The sequence below is a fragment of the Poecilia formosa genome, unplaced genomic scaffold, assembly GCF_000485575.1.
Source record: "Poecilia formosa unplaced genomic scaffold, Poecilia_formosa-5.1.2 Scaffold9, whole genome shotgun sequence".
Lineage (NCBI taxonomy): Eukaryota > Metazoa > Chordata > Actinopteri > Cyprinodontiformes > Poeciliidae > Poecilia > Poecilia formosa.
The window spans coordinates 2,393,994-2,413,709 of NW_006799948.1; the positions used below are offsets into that span (position 1 = coordinate 2,393,994).

Consider the following 19,716-nt stretch of genomic DNA (forward strand, 5'->3'; position numbering starts at 1 on the left):
GAACTACGACCTCCCAAGGTCTATCTCTTGTTAATAAACAAGAGATAAAGTTTATTAAAAAGTGTTGCTGCTTGTGCTCCACATATGCCAAAATGGGCAGTTCAGATGTTAAAAATAGTTTTTTAAAAAATCATGCTGGTTTAATAAATAAGGAAAAACATTTAGAGAACAAATTAATTTTAAAGTTCTTTACAGCTTGATCTTTTGTGAACAAATTTTTTTTTGATATATTGAGGTAACGTCTTTGCAGTCCATCAAACAGATAACGATGCTACTTCTGTGATTTTTTTTTTTTTTCTTTTTTGCTTTTCTTTTTTGATTATTGAATTTAAAAGACGAGATCTTGCAATGCTCCGGCCTCATGAACAATCCTTAAAAAGGGAAGCACCTACCGCAGTTGAAGAAAAGTCATAAGTTCCTCAGAGTCTAGACACAGAAGCCTTAGAGGAGCGATGGCTCTCCATTATGACACTTCTAGACCGGACCACCCTGCAGCAGGCCTGATAGAGAATTCCCTCCAGCCAGTCCATGTGTGCATGATTATGTTTGTTCACATCCAGACAGACTCCTCTTCATGCCTAGCTGTGAAATAATGTTCAGATAGTGCCCCTGTTTTTTTTATATATGTCTTTTTAAAAGATAATGTCAGCTGAATGAATGAAACATGAGAGCAATGAGTTAGGCGAGGAGGATTTTAACCATTTGTCGTAACAAACGGTGGTGCAACAGAAGTGGGGATAAACTTGGACACATCCAACAGACCACATGCAGACAAGGCTGACTGACTCAACCCTGAAGATCTCTGTGTGTGGCCTGAAGCTTTGCTGCCCCCCCCACCCCACCCTTTAACATCCACCCCTCTTTTTTTTTTTCCTCCAGGGTTTTATTTTTGAGCCTCGGCCTTTCTCCTCGTTTTAAAATCTGAGATTAAAGGGGTGAAAAAAAAGGTCAAACATACAACCCATGCTTTATGCATTCAACAGCCTTCTTCTTTTGCTGTTCATCCTCTTTCCGAGCTCTTGGTTTGAATCAGTCGGCCTAAGCAGCAGGTAAGTGGAAACTCTCCACTCTTAATAAGCTTTCCTGCACTTGGTTTCTTCACAGATTTGCCTTTTCTTTTCCCTGCATCCTCCAACTCTCCAAAAGCTTTGATGGTTTCTTCTGTGTAAAATGGTGGATTTCAGATCTTTGGTGTTATTTGTCGGGGTTTTGGTTGGATGTGGCACCTGCATCTCCAGAAAACAAGCCGCACGTTGAGTTTATTTTTTCCGCAGGGAAAAGTATCCTTTAAACTTTTTAACATTTTGGCAACCATCTTGTTTTACCATTAGGATGTTGTGTTCAGGATAATGTACTGCTAGATTTCTGCCACACATTATATATGTAAACTTGTGTTGGGGTTTCTTCTGGCCAGAGTGCCTTCTTTTGTGTGTCACCTACTGGGTTATGATACTTCTTACAGCTGGATTTCAACCATGGCTGATGGATTATGTAGTGCTGGCTAATAATTATACTGTCAATAAATTCATCCAAACTGAGCTGTGAATCCCACAAAGTTACCATTGGCCTTTACATTCCTTGTCAGATTGATGTTCTCCTTGCCTGGCATGTCGGTTTAGATGCATTTCTTTGTGTGATATTGACAATGTTGAGTTCTCTGGCAACTCTCTACGGCTCCTCATACAACTTCTTTAACAGCGACTTGCACTTTTCCACTCGAGTGGGGGAGAAAAGATGGCGTGACACCGCCTTTACACTTGTGAACCAGACTTCCAAGTTTCAGCTGAGCACAAAAGCACCTGTCAAGAACAGGGCCGTGCAGAGACCAGTAAAGGGGCAGGTGGTCAAAAAAAGGGCACATCTAGCCACCTTTTAGGGCAGAATATTAAGAAAGTCACAGAGCTTTCAGAGTTTAATAAACAATGATAAATTACAAATAGTGAGATATACAACTAGAGTTATTACATCTTAATATAATAAAAACATAACAGCTGCCTTGTAATATTAAATATATTGTTCACTACCAAAAACTGCATGTTGATCATGGTCAGAACCTTTATTTCTTATTTTACCTACAGTCCTCGTTCTGACCCAGTTGGTCAACAATCCACCACCTTTGGCTGCTTGTAGCAGATCCTTTCTTTTTTGTTTCTGACGTCTTTCTTTATGTGGCATCTTTGAACTGAAAAAAGCAAAATATAATGAATTATGATCAGAACTCTATATTAAACCACACTACCAATTCTTTACCCTTGTGTTTAAACCAATATGTTTTTCAGTTCGTAGCACAACATAATATTAATTTCAGAGAAAATGAGACCTCTGCATTGGGGTTCAATTTGTTTCACAATTATTCTATAAAAAAAACTAACCTCAATTAAATAAAATTGTGATCAAAACATTTTTAATTGTAACATTTTTTTTAAACAAAAAGAAGTTTGGCTTAAAACACTTTTATTTAAATTAAAATCACAAATTTTTGTCTCATGAAGTGAAAAAAGTATTGGTAAAACTTTTCTTGCACATGTCAGAAATCTTTTCTTGCTATTCTAAGTTTTTGTTTGTGATTCAAAGTTTTGCTTGCGATTCTCACATGACGTCGTGGGCAGGGCCTAAAATAGCAACAAAAGATTCCTGATGTGTGCAAATAAAAGTTTATGTTTTGCAAATAACTTTTTAAGTTCATGAGAAAAAAAATGAGGTATTTAAATTTAGAAAAGGGTTTTTTTTAAAACAAAACTTTTAGTTTTAAAAAAAGAAATGATTACAATTCCAAATGTTTAGTTTTTTTTTTCATTGAATAATTGTGAAACAAATTTAACTACATACTCTGTGAACCAGACCCTAAACTTACTTAAAGTCTGAATTGATTTTTTTCCCCCCTTTCATTAATGACACACTTTTATTGGACAGGAGCAGCTTGATTGAATATTACATACGTTATAGCTATCATGATAGTTCAGGGCGAGTTATTTTTAATTTTAAATGAACATCCATGTTGGACTTTTATTTAAGTGTTATTCTCCTTCAAGATACATTTACCTAACACCAGAATAAATGCAATATACATTATGCAGCAAAGGAAATTAGAAGACATATGTGATAGGTTTTGGACGGGTGATGTGCCCCTATTGCATAAGCAATACTGAAGAATGACTGCTATCATTAACGATACAGGGAAGAAGCTTTTTAGTTATCTTGCTTTGCTAGCAGAGTTGTTAGCTAGCAGCTAGCTAATAGCACAACAACAACCTAATGTCTGCATGATAAAAATACTGAATCGATAGATAAGAACAGTTTTTCCTCACCTGGCTGTCTCCTCCCGCTCAGCAGTTCTTCAGAGAAAGGCAGACGCAGAGGCCTGTCAGTGTCTGTTGTATTTCATTACCTCTCTGCTTAAACCGCTATTCTGTGCTGAAGCAGAAACGATACTTCAACGTTTTCCGTCATCTGACAGGCAGCAAGTCTACTCCACTTTATTCACCAAAAACTTTTTTTTTAATTCACCAAAAACTGATCTGTAATCTGGAACGTTCTCTACGTTGAGCTCCAGTTAGCCACCTTATCTCACTGCGAGAGAGGCAACTGCGTCGTGCGTCACGGGCAAAAGGTCAAAGGTAACAAGGTGACCGGAAGGCTTATTATGTTGTACAAAAATAATAATAATAATAATTTTAGTACATGTTATTATGTGTCAGAAGAGGGCTTCGGAAATAAAAATAAAAAATTGCACCAAAAAGGCACTTGGGGGCAAGGAGCAAAAGGGGCAGGTGCTCAAGCACCCCCAGCCCCTCCCTATGCACGTGCCTGGTCAAGAACATCTACATACCATGTTAGAGCCCAACAAAGCCTCGGGTCTGGGTAATTTGTTCAGCACTGCGTCTGACACTTGGGAGTTACAGCCACCACGAATTTCGCTTTTTCTTCCCCTCTCAAATCTACGCAGATCCTTTGGCTTCAGGGTTGTAGGTGTGAATGTACAAAGAAAAGGCTGAAACAAAATGTCAGCAGCAGACACTAAACTCTCCGTTTTGATTAATGGCAAGAGGCGCTTGGCTCCTGCACCTCCGCGCCTTCGTAAATCACACCATGGATCCTGTAATTAGTAAAGGCAACCTCAAGGGAGTTCGAAATGCAAGCTTGCAAAGCCTTGGAATGAGGTTGTTAAATCTCCGCAGAGGATTCCTAATTGAATCGGTGGTTGGTTTTTAATGGGCCATGATGATAGAGTGATTTTATTGCTGGTTGGATGGTTCGAGATGCAGTGTGTTGCACTGCTGAATCTTCCAGCAGGTTCTGACACGTAGGTGGATATTTTCAGAGGTGATAGCTGCAGAGTGTTTCATAAACGTGGAATCCAGTTGGGTAAGAGACACCAGTGAAATGTACTTTGGAAGGAAGATTAGAGTTTCAACAAACTATTATTGTTTGTAAGTGGTGGATAAGAGTACTTGCCACCTGACTGAAGACGCACAGTGAGGGTTTAGGAAGTTTAGCCACATAAATTCACTGATGCAGGACGAAAGGTTCTGGAGGTTAACTCCTGCTGGTTGGGATTAATCAGACCTATAATTACCGGTTAACTAACTTTCTTGAAATCACAGCCAGGTGCTTGGCAGGAAACGAGGTATGACTATATGAGGTCTGGGGTTCAGACATCTGCACATAATCCACACAAATCCACAAGCAAAAGAATAACACATTCAGGCTCAAACAGCACAAGCAAGCTGATCAAACATCTCAGCCTCAGTCAGTTCACCACATCTTCCTGAAATGACTTCTGCCCTGAAGCTTTCCCAATCGAGGAGCAACTCTGGAAAAGATGCTGGGATTTTCACATTTGTAACTCTGACAACCTGACTGAAGGCGGATGTGTTGAGTTGTGTTGTGAAACCTTTGTTTTGCTTCTTAAGCTCTGATAGACTGCACTCCTCATGTTGGAAATGTTTGATTTAATAAATATATTTTAGAGCTGTTGCTGCTGTAAAACTTGGATTTAGGTTTTAATACAAATCAAATGTGGGTTGTATAAGACAAAATTTTAACTTTTTAATATTTGAACTTCAGTAACGTTTGAATTTTGTTCTTATTGGTGTTTCTTGTTTTATCATTTTCACATTTACCCAAATCCGACCTTTTCAAAGCAGTCTGATTCCCATCTTTTCAACCCCGCCAAAAAAGTCAGATTTGTGGCTGTCACATATACTTATTCCAGATTCACATACGATTGTTTTCAAAGTGTCATTGATGATGTAAAAATCCTCAGTGACGTAAATAAGAAGAAGCCAGAAGCATGTAAGTGATACCTTAAAATTATAATTATAAACTTATGAAAGAAGTCTGTGTCAGTGAAGCACATCACAGTCCGACTTCCAAACAGACTTCTCTACAAAAACTGTAGTCAGTAGTACTCTACAAAAGATTACTGCTATTAGTTGTGCTTTTTCATTAGTTTTCTTCGTCTTATGATCTTGTAATGATACTGTAAGCTCCCATTGCTCAGTAATCTTTAATTAGATGTCAATAAATAATAAATATGATGCCAGGCAAAGGCTTGTTGCTCAAGTTGTCAGTGAAAGTAAAAGACTAAAACAACTGGAAGTACAAGGTGGGAAGAGAGTTATTTTGCCACTGATGCAGATGCTATGGATGATATATATAAAAAAAATTAAAGTTCAAGAAGTGCTACAAATTTTTACCAGTGGCTTGAATAAATATGGTGGGAACTGAAGACGCATTATTTAGAAAGCAGTTAAGAGTCCAACCTCTAAGATGTATCCCCTCTTCACATACAGGAGTCAAATTCCCTCATCAACGTGTCTTGATCTGGTAATCACCTAATTATTAAGTTCAGGTCTGTTGGAGAAGAAATGTACAGAAAAGTTCACCATAGTTGCTCTCCAGGACTAGAGCTCGGCACCCCTGAGATAAGCTAACTGTTTTTGTGTCAACCCATGCTACTTAATACATTCTTGGTCTTATCGATATTGCAGGTTATTTATTTAATCCAAGAATCACAGCAGGAGGTTTAGTTCAAATTCAGCTGTTCAGACTAGCATCTGGGATATTAAGTAGCTGTTTGAAGCTAACAATATGAACTGTTTTTAAGCTAACCTCTTTTAGCTGCTTCTCTTGTCTGGTACAGTCTGCGTACAGCATGTACAGTTCCATATAAATATGGCATGATGCAAAGTTAATCTTACCATTTTATATTTTAAGCCACGAGTCGCTTAAGCTAATCAACCAATGCTACAGTGAATGTCTTCGTTTGACTCTACACATCTGTAAAACCCGTTATCATTTCACTATTATAGCTTTTTGTGATCTCATTTGTCAGCTTGAGAGGCAAAGATGTGACAGCTAAAATAATTTCTCTGTTAATATATGCTAGCCCAAAAAAGCTGCACACTAAAGCTAGCTTATACGAAATTCTAGCAAGGAGCAAATCCCTTAACCAATAGGAGGCCAAGAAATCTACAAGCAAAAAGTCAAAAATGATACTGTTAGTAATTAGACGTAACAAGAAATAGCTGCCAGATAATTTCTAGTGTGAAGATAATAACCAAGCTGTGTAACTTTAAAGAACATTCTCTTAATTTATCGCTTTTCAGTACTCGCTACATTCATCCGATAAATCTATTTTTACCAGTGGTGAGCAATTTGAAGTTGTAAATTAGTTTTATCCCATGACATGAAGGGGTCCAAGAAGATCAAGTTTGTTCATCTATAGAAACAATTAGCACTAATAATGGTTAAAGAAACTAAAGGTATAATTAAACACAGATATTGAGCATCTATTTTCAGAAAAATGATTAAACTATGTTTCTTGAGTTGGTTTTCAAAGTTGATCAGTTTTCTTTTTGCTAGCTTTCCATTCCTATATGTAGTCATATTTAAACTTTAATTCCCCTGAAAGATTTATTTCTTAGTTTGACAAGGCTTGATTTGTAGCTTTAAGCTCAGGAATCGTTACTTTTACAAGCTAAAATGAGAACGACTAGATTGGGGCCAAACCACTTTTGATATAAAAGCTTAGTGGGGGGGAGGGAGTTAAAAAAATGTGGCTGTGGTAAAAATTTCTGACTTTTACATGCAACCCAAAATTTGGATAATTGCCAGTAAATTGCCAGTAAATGCAAGTTTTAAGTAACTTATCTGAATTTTTCTGTTTTTTTCATAAAAAACAATCCATGCTCCATGAAGAACAGATGATCACTACAGAAGTTCACAAAATACAAAAACTAGCAATTCTGCTTTGTGTATGTTGTGGTTGATGAGATCAAAAGAGACAATCAAGTAATCAACTGCCACTAATAAACTTGATAGCAGATGAGTTTATGGGGATTTTGCTGTGGTAATAGACTAGTATAGTCTGCTCTGGTTCTCATTACAAACCACTTTGACATATTTCATTGTTTCCATTGTTCCTCAAATTCATGTGGTGTTTTCAGATACGTCATAAGCTTTGGAGTTCTTGTACAGGATGAGCCTTTGAGGAACAATTTGATTTAAAAACAGGCGAATTGGGAGGAAAATACAAAAAACGTTCTTGAAACAGATCTGATCATTTGGCTTATGTGGCGTCACTAGAAGAGAAGGCACAGTGAATCTTTGTTTTGAAGGTAGATGTGACCTTGATTTAACCTCAGATATTTTCTTCTTCTGTGGCTCACTGGAGTCCCACAGCCATAGAAATATGTCATTTATCAGTCTGGAAAGGGTTACAGTAATTTAGTTTCCCGTCTTAAACTTCTATAAATCAGGATGCGTTGCTTTACAAGATTGTTTTGCCTACTTCATGATGTCAGAAAGTAATGTCTTGACTCTCTACTCAGGAATCCTCAGCAGGCACTAACCTTTATTTTAAACAATGCACTACTTAGTCTTTGCTTTGCAGATGTGTTATGTGCTCATACTGACATTGAATACCGTCTTTCCTGTGAGGTTTGTATCTGTTTCATTTCTGTGACTCACAGAATCGAGCTGTGAAGCTTTTGCCCACGACTCAACACTGATGATCCTTATAGTCAAAAATGCAAAATATCTTCAACTACATTAAGATAGTAGAAAATGACACTGATACATTTATACTGGCACACAAACAGAGACATTTTTTCCCCAAAAAATGCAGCTTTTGTTTGATCTGAAGTAATTTAATCAATTTTCCAAACAATAATATAGAAAGACACAAATATAACGGCCTGAAAGAAACCTGAAGGATTTTTGGAGCAGCGGGCAGGTTTGTCTTTTTCTTCTCTCTAATACAGCCCCCTGCTGGAAACAGTAGAAAAAACTACAAACATAAAGTCAAACCATCGTTTTATTTTTCTGGTGTGCTTGAAAATGAGTTTGTCGTCAGCATGCTGCGCAATGCCAAAAAAGATGGCACCATGTACATTCCCATTTGAAAATCTCCCAAACAAGATCTGAAATATTTATATAAATCCTTAGTTCCAGGTGTCTTCATCTTTCCAGATATAAACCTGCTTTTAAATGGCTGACCAACTTTTCAGTCAAAGTATCTCTCGGCATTCTTGAAGCTAAACCGCTGCCTCACTGGTCAAAAGTTCACAAAAAAACAGGACAAGTTCCAAGAAAAATCCTTGAGTTTACAATCAGGATTTTCTTCTTTTGTATGTTGCCTCTCTTCATTATCTCTTAGAAAGAAATTTCATTCTGTTTCCTGGAGGAACCAAAAAAAGAATAATTTAAGGTGGGACTCAGTCAATTATCTTGTTAAGCTAACTGACCCGAATTGTTCTTACCCAATCCTTTGAGAAATCTGTTGACCCTTCGGTGTTCATTCTCATTGATGGAGTCCAAATACTCCTGCACTCTCACTTCAAACAGTCCTGTTGATAACAGGGAGGGTCAAAATCATCAACATTCACTCAATCTCCCGAGCCCGAAGCCCTTCTTTCTCCTTTTCGGTACCTCTCAGAGCTTGCCGATGGAGCTCTCTCTCCTGGATAAACCAGCCAAACATCTGGGTCTCCATGAAGACCTCCAAGAAGCGGCGCGCTGTCTTGGAAGGGATCGCTTTCCGGAACCCCTCACGTTGGAAAGCGCAGGAAGCGGGAGAGGACGATGAAGAGGAGGAATATCCGTCTTCACGTTCGGCGGTGATGAACAGTGGGTAGTGTCCAACTAACTCCACAAAGAAGCGGACAAAGGCCTCAGACACAACGGTGCTAAGATGACCAGTGTCTAAAAAGACAAAGAAGAGGTGGAGTTTCATCAAACTTCAAACTTTTCCATGCCATGACCCCTTCAATAGCATTAGCTTGTGGCAGGAACCCCCTTTGCAAACACATAGAAAATGCTAAAAAACATCTAAAGAACTTTTTTATCACTTTTATGCTCTATTCAATAATTGATGCATTCTTAAATAAAAACCTTTTGATTTTAGTTGACCATGAGTTCTTAGAGGGGTTTTTTCTTTTTTTTATTTTGAATCTATGGTTTCTGTTTAACTTTAAGTATTTCTCAAAGAAATGTGTGTAATCTCAAATGGGTTTCAACCGAAATCAGAGGTATATTTAAGTTATGTTTGGGGGAAGTCGTAAACTGTTAATATTTTACCTGCAGTGGCTCTTGGCCCTGTTCATTCATTACACATTTAGATTGACGGTTCTGGTCATAGTGCCTGAAGCAGATTTTTAGTGAATGCTAATTTATTGATTGTTTTTTGAACTGACTTAATTTCTTATTTCCATATCAGGCAGGTCTGGGATAATCCTAGTGGGAATAACTTTACGATTGTTTCTTTTCTATTCTTCTGCGTCTATGATCCAGAGCATTATCACTCTCCAAGAGTCCGTAATGAAAACATTGTATGTCTTTGTTCAGCTGAGCTAAAAATAGAAGAGTATATAGTCTTCAAGGTCAAAGTGACTCATATGAATGCACCAGAATAGGGCATAATAATTATGAAGGTAATAAAGGGACGGGTCAGTGACTCGGAATGCCCTTTTATTTACCTTAACGGCCCTATCAGCAACTTATAACAATGAAACCCAGGATAACTGAAGAAACCTTTAGATTAAGAAATTAAACATAAGATATTGACTGTTTGGAGCCTTTTTCACATAATCATACTTTCACAAACTGATCACTATAAAGCCCTGTTTTGTCTCACCACTGATTGAGTCTGCTCCTCTGTCGTTAGCAAGTTCTCTTCTTCTTTCTAGAACATTCTCCAGAGCCGACTGAAGCTTAGAGGGCAGTATTGAGTCCTCATCATCCAACTAAATGTGCAACAGAGAAATATTATTTACAAGAAGGCCAATGCGTGTCCTTATTCGTAAAGATCACTTAAAATTTTGAAATATGCATTCACCTGTCTGAGAATTCGATTATTGCCGAGATCCACGACAAGAACCTGCACACAGAAAAACCAAGTGGTGTTATCTTTATCCAGCAAACATAAAACTGTACAGATAAACAAAGCAAGAATAAGTTTCAGATGCAAAATTTAAAGGGGCAGCATTATGTATTTTCCAGACTCAGAGAAGCAGTTTTTAGCACAATCTAGTCACTGGTACCTCCAGTTGTTATAAAAATGACTTAAAAGAAAATTGACTTTTTAATTCAACATCTTGAAATTGGGCCTCTGGGTCTTTAAAAATGGCTGCTCTTCCTGAAACTCAATCTTCAGGAAGTCATCACAACATTGCTCCTCTATTAACCCTTTAACAGCACTTTTACCAGTGCTATACTGAGAAGTAGAAGCGCATAAGGTGTTTGCTAATTGCTGCAGACTAGTCTGAAGGAGCTGAGTGGGAGGATGGCAGGAGAGAGCAGAAGAGAGGCGGAAACTCGGAAACGGCTCTGAGGAGGATCTAGATTTCAAAGGCGGCGCTAGACTCACCCAGTTGTCACATTTTGCACAACTGAATGGTTGCCACGGGAGATTAAAAGATTCCTCAAACACGCAGGAAAGAATCAAGGTATGATTTGATGAGGGAATAACATTATGACATGATGTACAGCTCAAAAAGTCAATTTTACATAATGCTGCCCCTTTAAGCTTTGCTGCCTGTCCCTCTGATCTGACCTCCTCCAGGGGAAGCTCGTTGAGTTGGGTTAAAGAGCTGGACAGCAGGCCGACAATGAAAGGGGTCGGAGTGCAGACGATGTCCAACATGGCGGAGGGCAGCACCGGGATGTAGGTGTGCTGCCAGACGAAGGGGTAGAGCAGAGCAACGACTGCGTGGCAGCACTGGGAGAGGGTACTGCAAGGACATGGAATTAAGCCGTGAAATGATGCTGGAGGATTTAATGGAAGAACACTTTTCCACCACTAGAGGGTGCCAAAGCTCAACACTTCTCAGGGAAAATCAAACGCCACCATTTCTGGCTTTTCCCAGAGGAGCAAACAAACCGGCCAACAATTCATCCACCAGATCCAGATGTCACTCTTGCATGAGCTCCTAATCCCTGGGATGCCTTACATTTATTTAAAAACATTGCTCTGGACCACCCACAATTTATCCAACTTCATAATGACAACATCCCAGAGATGCATGTCCCCCCCACCCCCTCAGGGAACAGTCCCACCAGCACAGTTTAATAAACACTGAAAGGAGGGCGTCTGGAACAAAATCTAATTCCAAAGAGATTTTTCTTGCTGGGAAGCTTAAGGAAATTGGTCACACTGAACGCGAATGCGCCCACCTGAGCTTATCAGCGGTGAAGATCACTCTTCTCTCCAGCAGCAGAGAGCTGAACACGCGGAGGAGCAGCCGCAGACTCAAACAGGAGAACAGGCATTCAAAGTCCACATGCTCTAGACGGGAGTCAGATGGCCGGCAGAGCTCCATCACCTGCACATTAAATACACTTTACCATAAACACCATTTAAAACTTGATGCAAAAATGAGTGATGGGTGATTTTGGCAAACCAAAAATATTAATGAAACATCACCGGGATTCCTCAAAGTAAGTTCTGTATCATAATTGATACATTGAACAATTCAAACTGCTGAAAGTGACTTGCATACAAAGATGGATTATCACAGAGTTGATGGAAAATGCATTGAAAGGCATTCCTTAATGTTCTGCATGTGTTTTGTCTTTTTGTCTCACCTCAGTGCCAGAACCAGGGAGGAAGGTTTTGATGTTGATGGTTCTTCCTGGAGCTGGAAACTGGGCTTCCATGATGGCTCTCATAAATGGCTGGACCAGAGCTGGGGAGAGAGCTCGCCGCCTCTCCACTTCATCCAACACCTGCCAAGTACGAACATACACTAAAGTCCTGCAGTGCAGCAGCGTCGGTTCCGCGGTAGCAGGCGTTTACCTTGGAGAACAGGTTGAAACAGCCGAGGTGACTAACGATGCAATAAACCTCCGGCAGGCGTTGGCCTTTTCCACTGGGCTGAAACACAGGAGAAAACTCACTTCCATTTGCTCAAAAACAGACACATTTGTCGCATCTTGAAACGTCAAAGGTCATCAGTGGAATTCTAGACGCATTAGGGTTTGACAAAGTGAGCCCACTCCCTTTGGAGATCCATAAACAGGACCATATGCACACTTTCACATGCGGAGTACGGTTCCCAGTCTCGGACACTTCCGCCTCGGCTCTGAGATGGGCCGTTTTCCCACAGGCACGTCCACCATTTTGGCATGTTTATTTACTCAGCCGACATTTGGTATTCAGCCACTTCCTGTTCAGTGACGTCACTTTTATTTACCCCGCTCGTTGATATTTACCAGTAAGCGCCGGCAGTATCCGAACCGCCTGCTGCCATCCTCGCCGGTCAAAACAAAGGAGAACATCTCACTGTGAAATTGAAAATAAAAGCATAATCTGTATAGTTTTTTATTGCATTAGCTATAATTTACATTCCAGTAGAAGGCAATAAGAGTTGTGTCACATTGTAGAGTTTTCACCTTGGGTACATCTCCACAGGCCCCCAGTTTTTTGCGTCGGGGAAACAGAACTGAGGGATGATCTTCAGCTGATCCTCCGTCTCCCTCAGGAACTTGAAGCTTTGCTCCAACTGCAACATATATGAAAACAACTGAGTGGATTTTCTTTATTTTTAAAAATAAATTTCATCTTAACGCTATAGAATAGTAGGGTCCAGATAGATAATCCAATTCTGTCTTGACCCCTGGATTAACATGAACAAATGAACAAATAAAAGATTTTTTTCATGCTAAAACCACAAACTTGAGCATATTTAATATGGATTTTATGCGATAGACAAACAAAACACAATGCATAATTGCAGGGTGAAACTTGTGGCATCTAAATATTCTAAAAAAAAAAGAGACATGAATTTTTCACTGTCCCCTTTACTCTGATATCCCTAAATAAAATCCAGTGCTACCAATTGCCTTCAGAAAGCAATAAACAGCATCCTTACGATCAAGGAACGCTGCAGAAAAGTCAGAAAGAAAAAGTTGCGAAGAAGGTTAAAGTAGAGTTAGGCTATGTAACAATATCACTGACTTTTTGAACATTTCAAAAAGCTCAGTTCAAAATGAAAACAACATGGCGTAAATAGAAAGACCTGGTCGCTCAACAGGCCGTTACAGCAGAAATCAGTTTCACCTACTAGCATAAACTCTGCAGATACCACCATGCCCTGGGTCTGCTTTTATCTGGAGGTATCAGAAAATTGTTCGGTTTTTTTTATGTATAATTTTCTGTCCAGTTCGTGGATCAGATGCTACTTTGTGTTGTTCAAGCAAAGAAATCTTTAGTTTGTGGAAAAATTCAAGGGGTGTGAATACTTTGAAAGAAACTGTACATAAACTAACAGACCTGAGGATTTATTTTTGTTGATCACATTCAATCATAATTCAAGTTAAGGTTAATATATGTTGTGTTTGGATTGGCGCCTTGCTATACGCCAGCAAGCCCAATAATCATAAAGTTAATTTTTTTTTCAAACTAGACGACTTTAGTGCTTCTCTGCTGACCTTAAGGGGGAACTGCTGTGTGACTTCTGGCATATAGTGGTCGCCGACCTTTGACTTCTGCAGTGAAACAACGAGAAAGTACTCAAACAGCTTGCGTTGGTGCCGCTCCTGATCCAGAGAGCGGCTTCTGGTGGTGGAGTCGTTGTAGTGGACCTGCGTCTTTCTCGGCTGCCTCAGGAGAGATCGAACTGGAACAGCACACAAAGATAAGATCGATTTAAAGATGGCTGCACAAAATAAACAAGACATGGACGGCCTTGTGGAAGCATTCATACCTCTTGAGCTACGAAGGTTTTTGTAATGTACTGTAAAAATCACACCTTACCTTTTAATCTGTCTTCAACTTCACTCTCAGAGTCGCTGTTCTCATCAGTTACTGCGAACAAAAGCCAAACAATCTACATTGCTGTCCCAAATATAAAAAGAACTCAACTGTAATTTTTCAGAGCAAAATAAACACTAAAACCTCTTCCAGAAAGAGTTTCGGCGTAGTGATACATCCTTCGCAGCTGTTTTTTTCTGCTCCGACCCTCAAATATACTGTTGATTTTCAGCACAACCTATTGCGGAGGGAAAAGGGTTGAATCAGTGTCAAGAAATACAGTTTTCCCAAAAGTATTTATCCTGTGATTTGCAATGCAGACTGTTGGTATCCTCCGGCAGGTGCGGCTGTAGGGATCCCCTGGGATCCAGGCGCCGTGTTCAGGCCCGGGCGGGGTGGAGGGCGGGCTGAGCTGGGGCGGAGATGAAACACCTCCGCTGTTGATGCCGTGGGCCGACTGGTTGGTTCTCTTCAGGTCCAGTAGCTTGAAGCTTCTGCCTGAGTTCTGTCTGAAGAAACCAGGCCTGGATGCCTAACGACAGAAAAACATTACGATAACCTCGTTTAAGTTGCGGCTGCCTCGTGCTTTTTCTGTTTGTGAACCTTTGCTGTATCGGCACCAGGAGATGAGGGGACAGACTGCTGCGAACACTGACTCTCCAACTCTATGTCTTCATATGGGTTCTCATTGGATGAGTCTGCAGAAACAAACATATGTTTATATAATATTTCTTAGAATATGTAGACATGGTGGTATGGCCCTCGACACAGAGTTATGCCCATAAATGCTTCTAGAAAATAGAGAAAGTGAAAATGTTCAATCACCAAAAGCTAAAGGGGGCAATAAATTAAATGAATCAGTTGTCTGACCCAAGATGTCTTCATAGTGATGTTCTTGAGACAAGGGGCAGGTGAAAACTGGGCTGGGTGACCTTGTACGGTCTTCAAGGTCAAATGGTTTCCTGTCACAGTTGGCACAAAAGTGCAAATTATTTAGATAATCTCAGTGGATTTTGTTTAATACTTTGATATAATCTTCCCAGAAGCGTCACTGATTTGGTTTCAAACCATTCGTACCTGTTGTTAAGGTACCTGTCTGCCCTGAGTTTCCCATAGTAACCACAGGGGGGCTTTGAGGATGCCTTAGAGGAAATGGATGGCAGCGGAGGGAGGTTCCTCTTCCCTCTCCCCTCCTTCGAACTCGTTCCCGTGGAGGCAGTCGCTGGATGTTGAAAGGTACGCTTGGGTTTGGGCACTGGATTGATGGGCAGGGCACCCGGCTCCGTGTACACGTTCTCCTGATTCTCCCTCCCTTCTCCATCCCACAAATATCTACTCTCAGCTGAATCATTAAGTTCTTTCTTTTTCACCTCGACTTTTTTGTCCTTGCCCGGTGGGCTGAAGTAGTTTCCAAGCTCTGCGGGGGCTTTGCCATGGTTCTCCCCCAAAGTCTCCAGTTTCTTGAAAAGAGTAAACACTGCTCTCGTCTCCTCACTGGTTTGTTCTGACGATTTCTTTTCACTGCTCTTTTTTAGCATCCCAACTTGCTGTTTCTCAGTCGCTGGTGGAGAACAAGGCCTTGAATCATCACTAAGAGCGACTCTGTGACCTGCGTTTCTCTTGTCAGTTTTTGCTGTGTTGTCTCTGGACCTAGAGCTTGGATTGATCACTTGGGGCTGATTCCCAGGTAAGTGAGGCGAACAAGGAGTTGAATCATCTCGAGGAGTTTCTTTGTGACCTGTATGTCTCTTTGAGGCAGTCTTTTCCCTGCTTTCACTAGAACTACTGCCACTATTAGCCACTCGAGGTTGTTTTGGCAGTTCATCAGGGGAACAAGGTCTTGAATTGTCACGCATTAATACATTTTCTTTCCCAAGGTCCTTCTCCTTAGTGGCTACTGTCCTGGTACTTTCAGTCCTTTGCTTAGCCACAGTTTTGCTGCTGCCATTTGTCAAGGAGTCGGTTCCTTTAATGCTTGCACACTTGCTCAAACTACTTGAAGTTAAATGTGAAAGAGTGGATTCTTTGTTCTCCCACAGAGAAATCTTGTCCTTGATGTTTCCTCCATTGGATCTTGGAAGTTTGGTTCTAACGGTGGTGCTGTCGGTGGGGTAGAGATCACAAACTGGTCTCCTGAAATCCATCTTTGACGAATCTTCACTCTGGTTCCACAGGTTGTCTAAAGGTGCAAAAGGTTGTTTTTTTGTCTCTTTTATTTTTTGCCCAATGTCCTCTATTTCCACTGTCACACTTCTTCCTCGAAGAAAGCCCAACTTTTGCCTAAACAAAGGATAAAAGCACACTTTTAGCTTTTGATTCATAATGAATTGGTCAGTCTTATAGCGTGCCAGAAATAAAATAAATGTACACTTCTAACTTTTACAGAAACAAACCCGCCAGAGTTTCCTGAACTTCTCATGCGTTCAGTGGGACGACCATTCATAGGACGCTCAGTTTTCATGGTGACAGTGGAAAAACTGAGCCTGAGAGTAAATGCCAGAGGGGAAACTCATGATCATCTTTTTCTCATCATCTTTGCAAAATAAACACATTCTTGGACTGGGGCCAAATTTTGCTGGACTGTTAAGTTTTAATAAATAAACTAGAGGAAATGGGAAGCCCCAAGTTTAAGAACCTTCTATGGATGGGAGGATTAAAGGCCAGCTGGATGCTTTTCCTCATTTCTCAGGCTTGGAAAGGGAAATGTTTTGCATCTTTGAAATTCATACAGGTTCCACTGTTTTGTATTGACCTCCTTATGGGCAAAATGCTTAGAAACATTGTATTTTTGGCATATTTCTATCTATTCCTTTAGTAGAATAGCTAAACAATTTCATACTTGTTTGCAGCTTCCTCGATTTTTGCAAAACGTTACCAGCATTATTTTCATAAAGTGACTGAATCAGAAAAGATTTTACACTTTTTCCCATATATCACCTCATATTTCTATCTATTATATATTGAAACTGATATCCACATGGAGTAATATTATATAAACAAGCCTCTCTTTCTTAGACTTTTTTTAGTCTGTGAAAGTAATTGTCTTCATTTATGCCCTAATTTATTAATCACATCTGGGAGAACAGGTTTCAGGTAAGGTGCACCTTTATGCAGATGACTCTGTATTTAAAGGTCACTATGGTGATTATTCATATACATGCAGTCAGTTGCTGGTTCAACTTCCCACTGGTGAAATCATTTACAGTTGAGGTTAAAACAATAATCTGGGCTTTCGTACAAACCTGTCGACAGCTGTGGTGATTCTCTCAGCAGCCTCCATGATCACTGGACACCTGCAATAGTCAGAGTCAATTGTTTTGGATAGTTTACAATAACATATTGCTCCTAAAATTAAATTTCACAGCATTCATCTCAATCGATCAAAAGGAGTTGGCCAAATTCAACGAAAACACCACTGTATGACATGGTCAGGAATTCATGATGAATCTCTCTCGTCTGCTTTTTCGTTAATTTAAAGCTAATTCCTCTGTCACTTAGTCACTGCACTGGTCAAAAGCTAGCCTCCTGTGAGGACAAACATGCTCGGCATACTTTCACATGTCTCCAGGGCCAACAATTTAAAGTTCAGTGTCCTCCAAGATAGCACTTGGCCATTTCCCAGATCTGTGACTGCTGTTACCGTTTACAGTCACTGTGACGGTGTACATGAGCGGAGGGACAGCAAGCATCTTTAGAGAAGACGTAGAGAAGAAACACAGATACATATTGGCATTTTAAAGAAAAAGACGGTCAGGAGAACCCAGAGTGACATTATTGATTTTTACCAGAAGAGTAAAAAGTAGAAACAAACCCCACAACCTTCTGCTTTGATCCCATCTCAAGCATTCTTTTTTTAAACAGCAACTTGTGCAACAAACATGACAAATACCGACAGTGGAAATAACTTGCAAATAAACCAGGAACAGTGAACAACCTAAGAACAATATTTCTGTCACCATATTGTAAAATAATTTCTCACCTCCATCCATTCGCTAAAACTGTGGCTGGCTGCATTTGCGGCTCCTAAATCCATGTCCATCGGTGCAGCGTCCAGACCCCAGCAGCGTTCCATATGTAAAGACAGTCTGACAGGCTTCCCAACTTCACTCAAACCTTGAGCAGATGGTAAAAAGTTTCTCTCTCCAACTAACAAACTCTTCCTCTCTCCCCTCCACTGACTCTCTTCCAATCTGCAGCTTTCATTCACCCTCACTCTCCCACAACTCTGGATGCAGCTTCCTGCTCCTCTCCCTTCTTTGACTTGCTGCGTGCCCCTCTCACAGCTGAACAAGCAGAATGAATGGCTGTGTCCCGATGCTCCCTGCAACGATTCAGAAGCCACATTTTTAACCCGTGGCTGCGGGAGAATTTGTTCCATGGGACACGCATCGTCACATTAAATCACCTCCCTACCAAATTTGAAGTTTGTTGGAATTTCTGTCCCAGCTGTTCCTGCACTATGGTTGCTTACGCAGCTGCAGCAGATCAGATTTTTTGTGAAGAATTTCCAGTGCATAATCCTTTGATTTCCACTTTACATCTTCTTTGCTTTAGTCTAGAATATAACATTTCTTAAAAAGCATTGAAGTTTGTTGTAATGTGACAAAAAATGTTGAAAGGAGTTAACAGTCTTTGCTAGACACTGTTAATATTATGCTAGATTTGGGAGCATAAAATGCTTCCACAACTAATAGAGTAAAAAGGTGGCTCAATAACTAACTAAATAACTGGTTTTAAAATGCATGAAGTTGCTTGAGAGCCAACAGCAGTTGTTTCAACCATCAGGAGGAGCACCAACATGAGGCCTCTTGTCTAAGCAGCTGGCTATGGCAAGCCATTTGTGTAAAAATTCACAATTTTATTCAGGCCCCTTGAATCAGTTTTTTTTTGTTTTTTTGGAGAACCACTGCCAGGTCACTCTTCTAAAAGAGACCTTAGATAAATTACTTAATTAAATCTACTTCTGTTTTTGTGTTAATTACTATATAAATGTAAATATTTATTTGTAGGTTTTGTTTAATAAATGTTATTGTATAGGTTAGGTGGACGATGAGTGGGCCCTCAAATTGAATTCTGCTTAGGAGCATGTCACTTTGACCAGGGGAGGCTCTGCGTTCAGGAAAGGAGGCGAGGCAACAGAATGCAGTCCAGATGGATTTATTTAAAAGCTGCAGGTCACATTTGAACTGACACCCACTTTCACAGTGAGACAGACGCTGGCTTTTATACTTTGGGCAATTCCAACACTAGTACCAGGTAAAAGGGTGATAAAACAAAAGAAATAAAGATTTATACACAAACCTAACACAAAACAATAAATGGTACCAATAAATATTTACATGCATGCAAATCATTACTAAACTAATCAATCAAAGAATAAATTTAACTAAATATAACCCCTCAAAGTACTACCCCTCTTAATTGTAATGGTATGCTCCAGGAGCTTTTTAACAGCACCTGGA

The 19,716-nt window shown here is 39.9% G+C and overlaps 1 protein-coding gene and 1 long non-coding RNA gene across 2 annotated transcripts; both read right to left on the minus strand.

Moving 5' to 3' along the window:
• Nucleotides 1-1,826: 1,826 nt before the first annotated feature.
• Nucleotides 1,827-3,346, minus strand: LOC107834094 (uncharacterized). Its single transcript, XR_001659878.1, has 3 exons — nucleotides 3,309-3,346; nucleotides 2,073-2,182; nucleotides 1,827-1,861 (listed from the first exon to the last, which is right to left on the minus strand). It is a non-coding gene; the product is annotated as an uncharacterized LOC107834094 (long non-coding RNA).
• Nucleotides 3,347-8,137: 4,791 nt separating this feature from the next.
• LOC103156283 (DENN domain-containing protein 2A-like) lies at nucleotides 8,138-19,626 on the minus strand. The gene is made up of 20 exons (XM_016663898.1): nucleotides 18,234-19,626; nucleotides 17,497-17,547; nucleotides 15,332-16,534; nucleotides 15,125-15,216; nucleotides 14,858-14,952; nucleotides 14,577-14,786; nucleotides 14,399-14,492; nucleotides 14,258-14,308; nucleotides 13,933-14,120; nucleotides 12,895-13,004; nucleotides 12,715-12,784; nucleotides 12,299-12,376; nucleotides 12,088-12,228; nucleotides 11,677-11,825; nucleotides 11,057-11,234; nucleotides 10,340-10,381; nucleotides 10,139-10,247; nucleotides 8,935-9,207; nucleotides 8,766-8,852; nucleotides 8,138-8,683 (listed from the first exon to the last, which is right to left on the minus strand). The coding sequence occupies exons 1-20, from the start codon at nucleotides 18,266-18,268 to the stop codon at nucleotides 8,652-8,654; spliced, it is 3,288 nt and encodes a 1,095-aa protein (XP_016519384.1). The 5' UTR covers nucleotides 18,269-19,626; the 3' UTR covers nucleotides 8,138-8,651.
• Nucleotides 19,627-19,716: the final 90 nt, after the last annotated feature.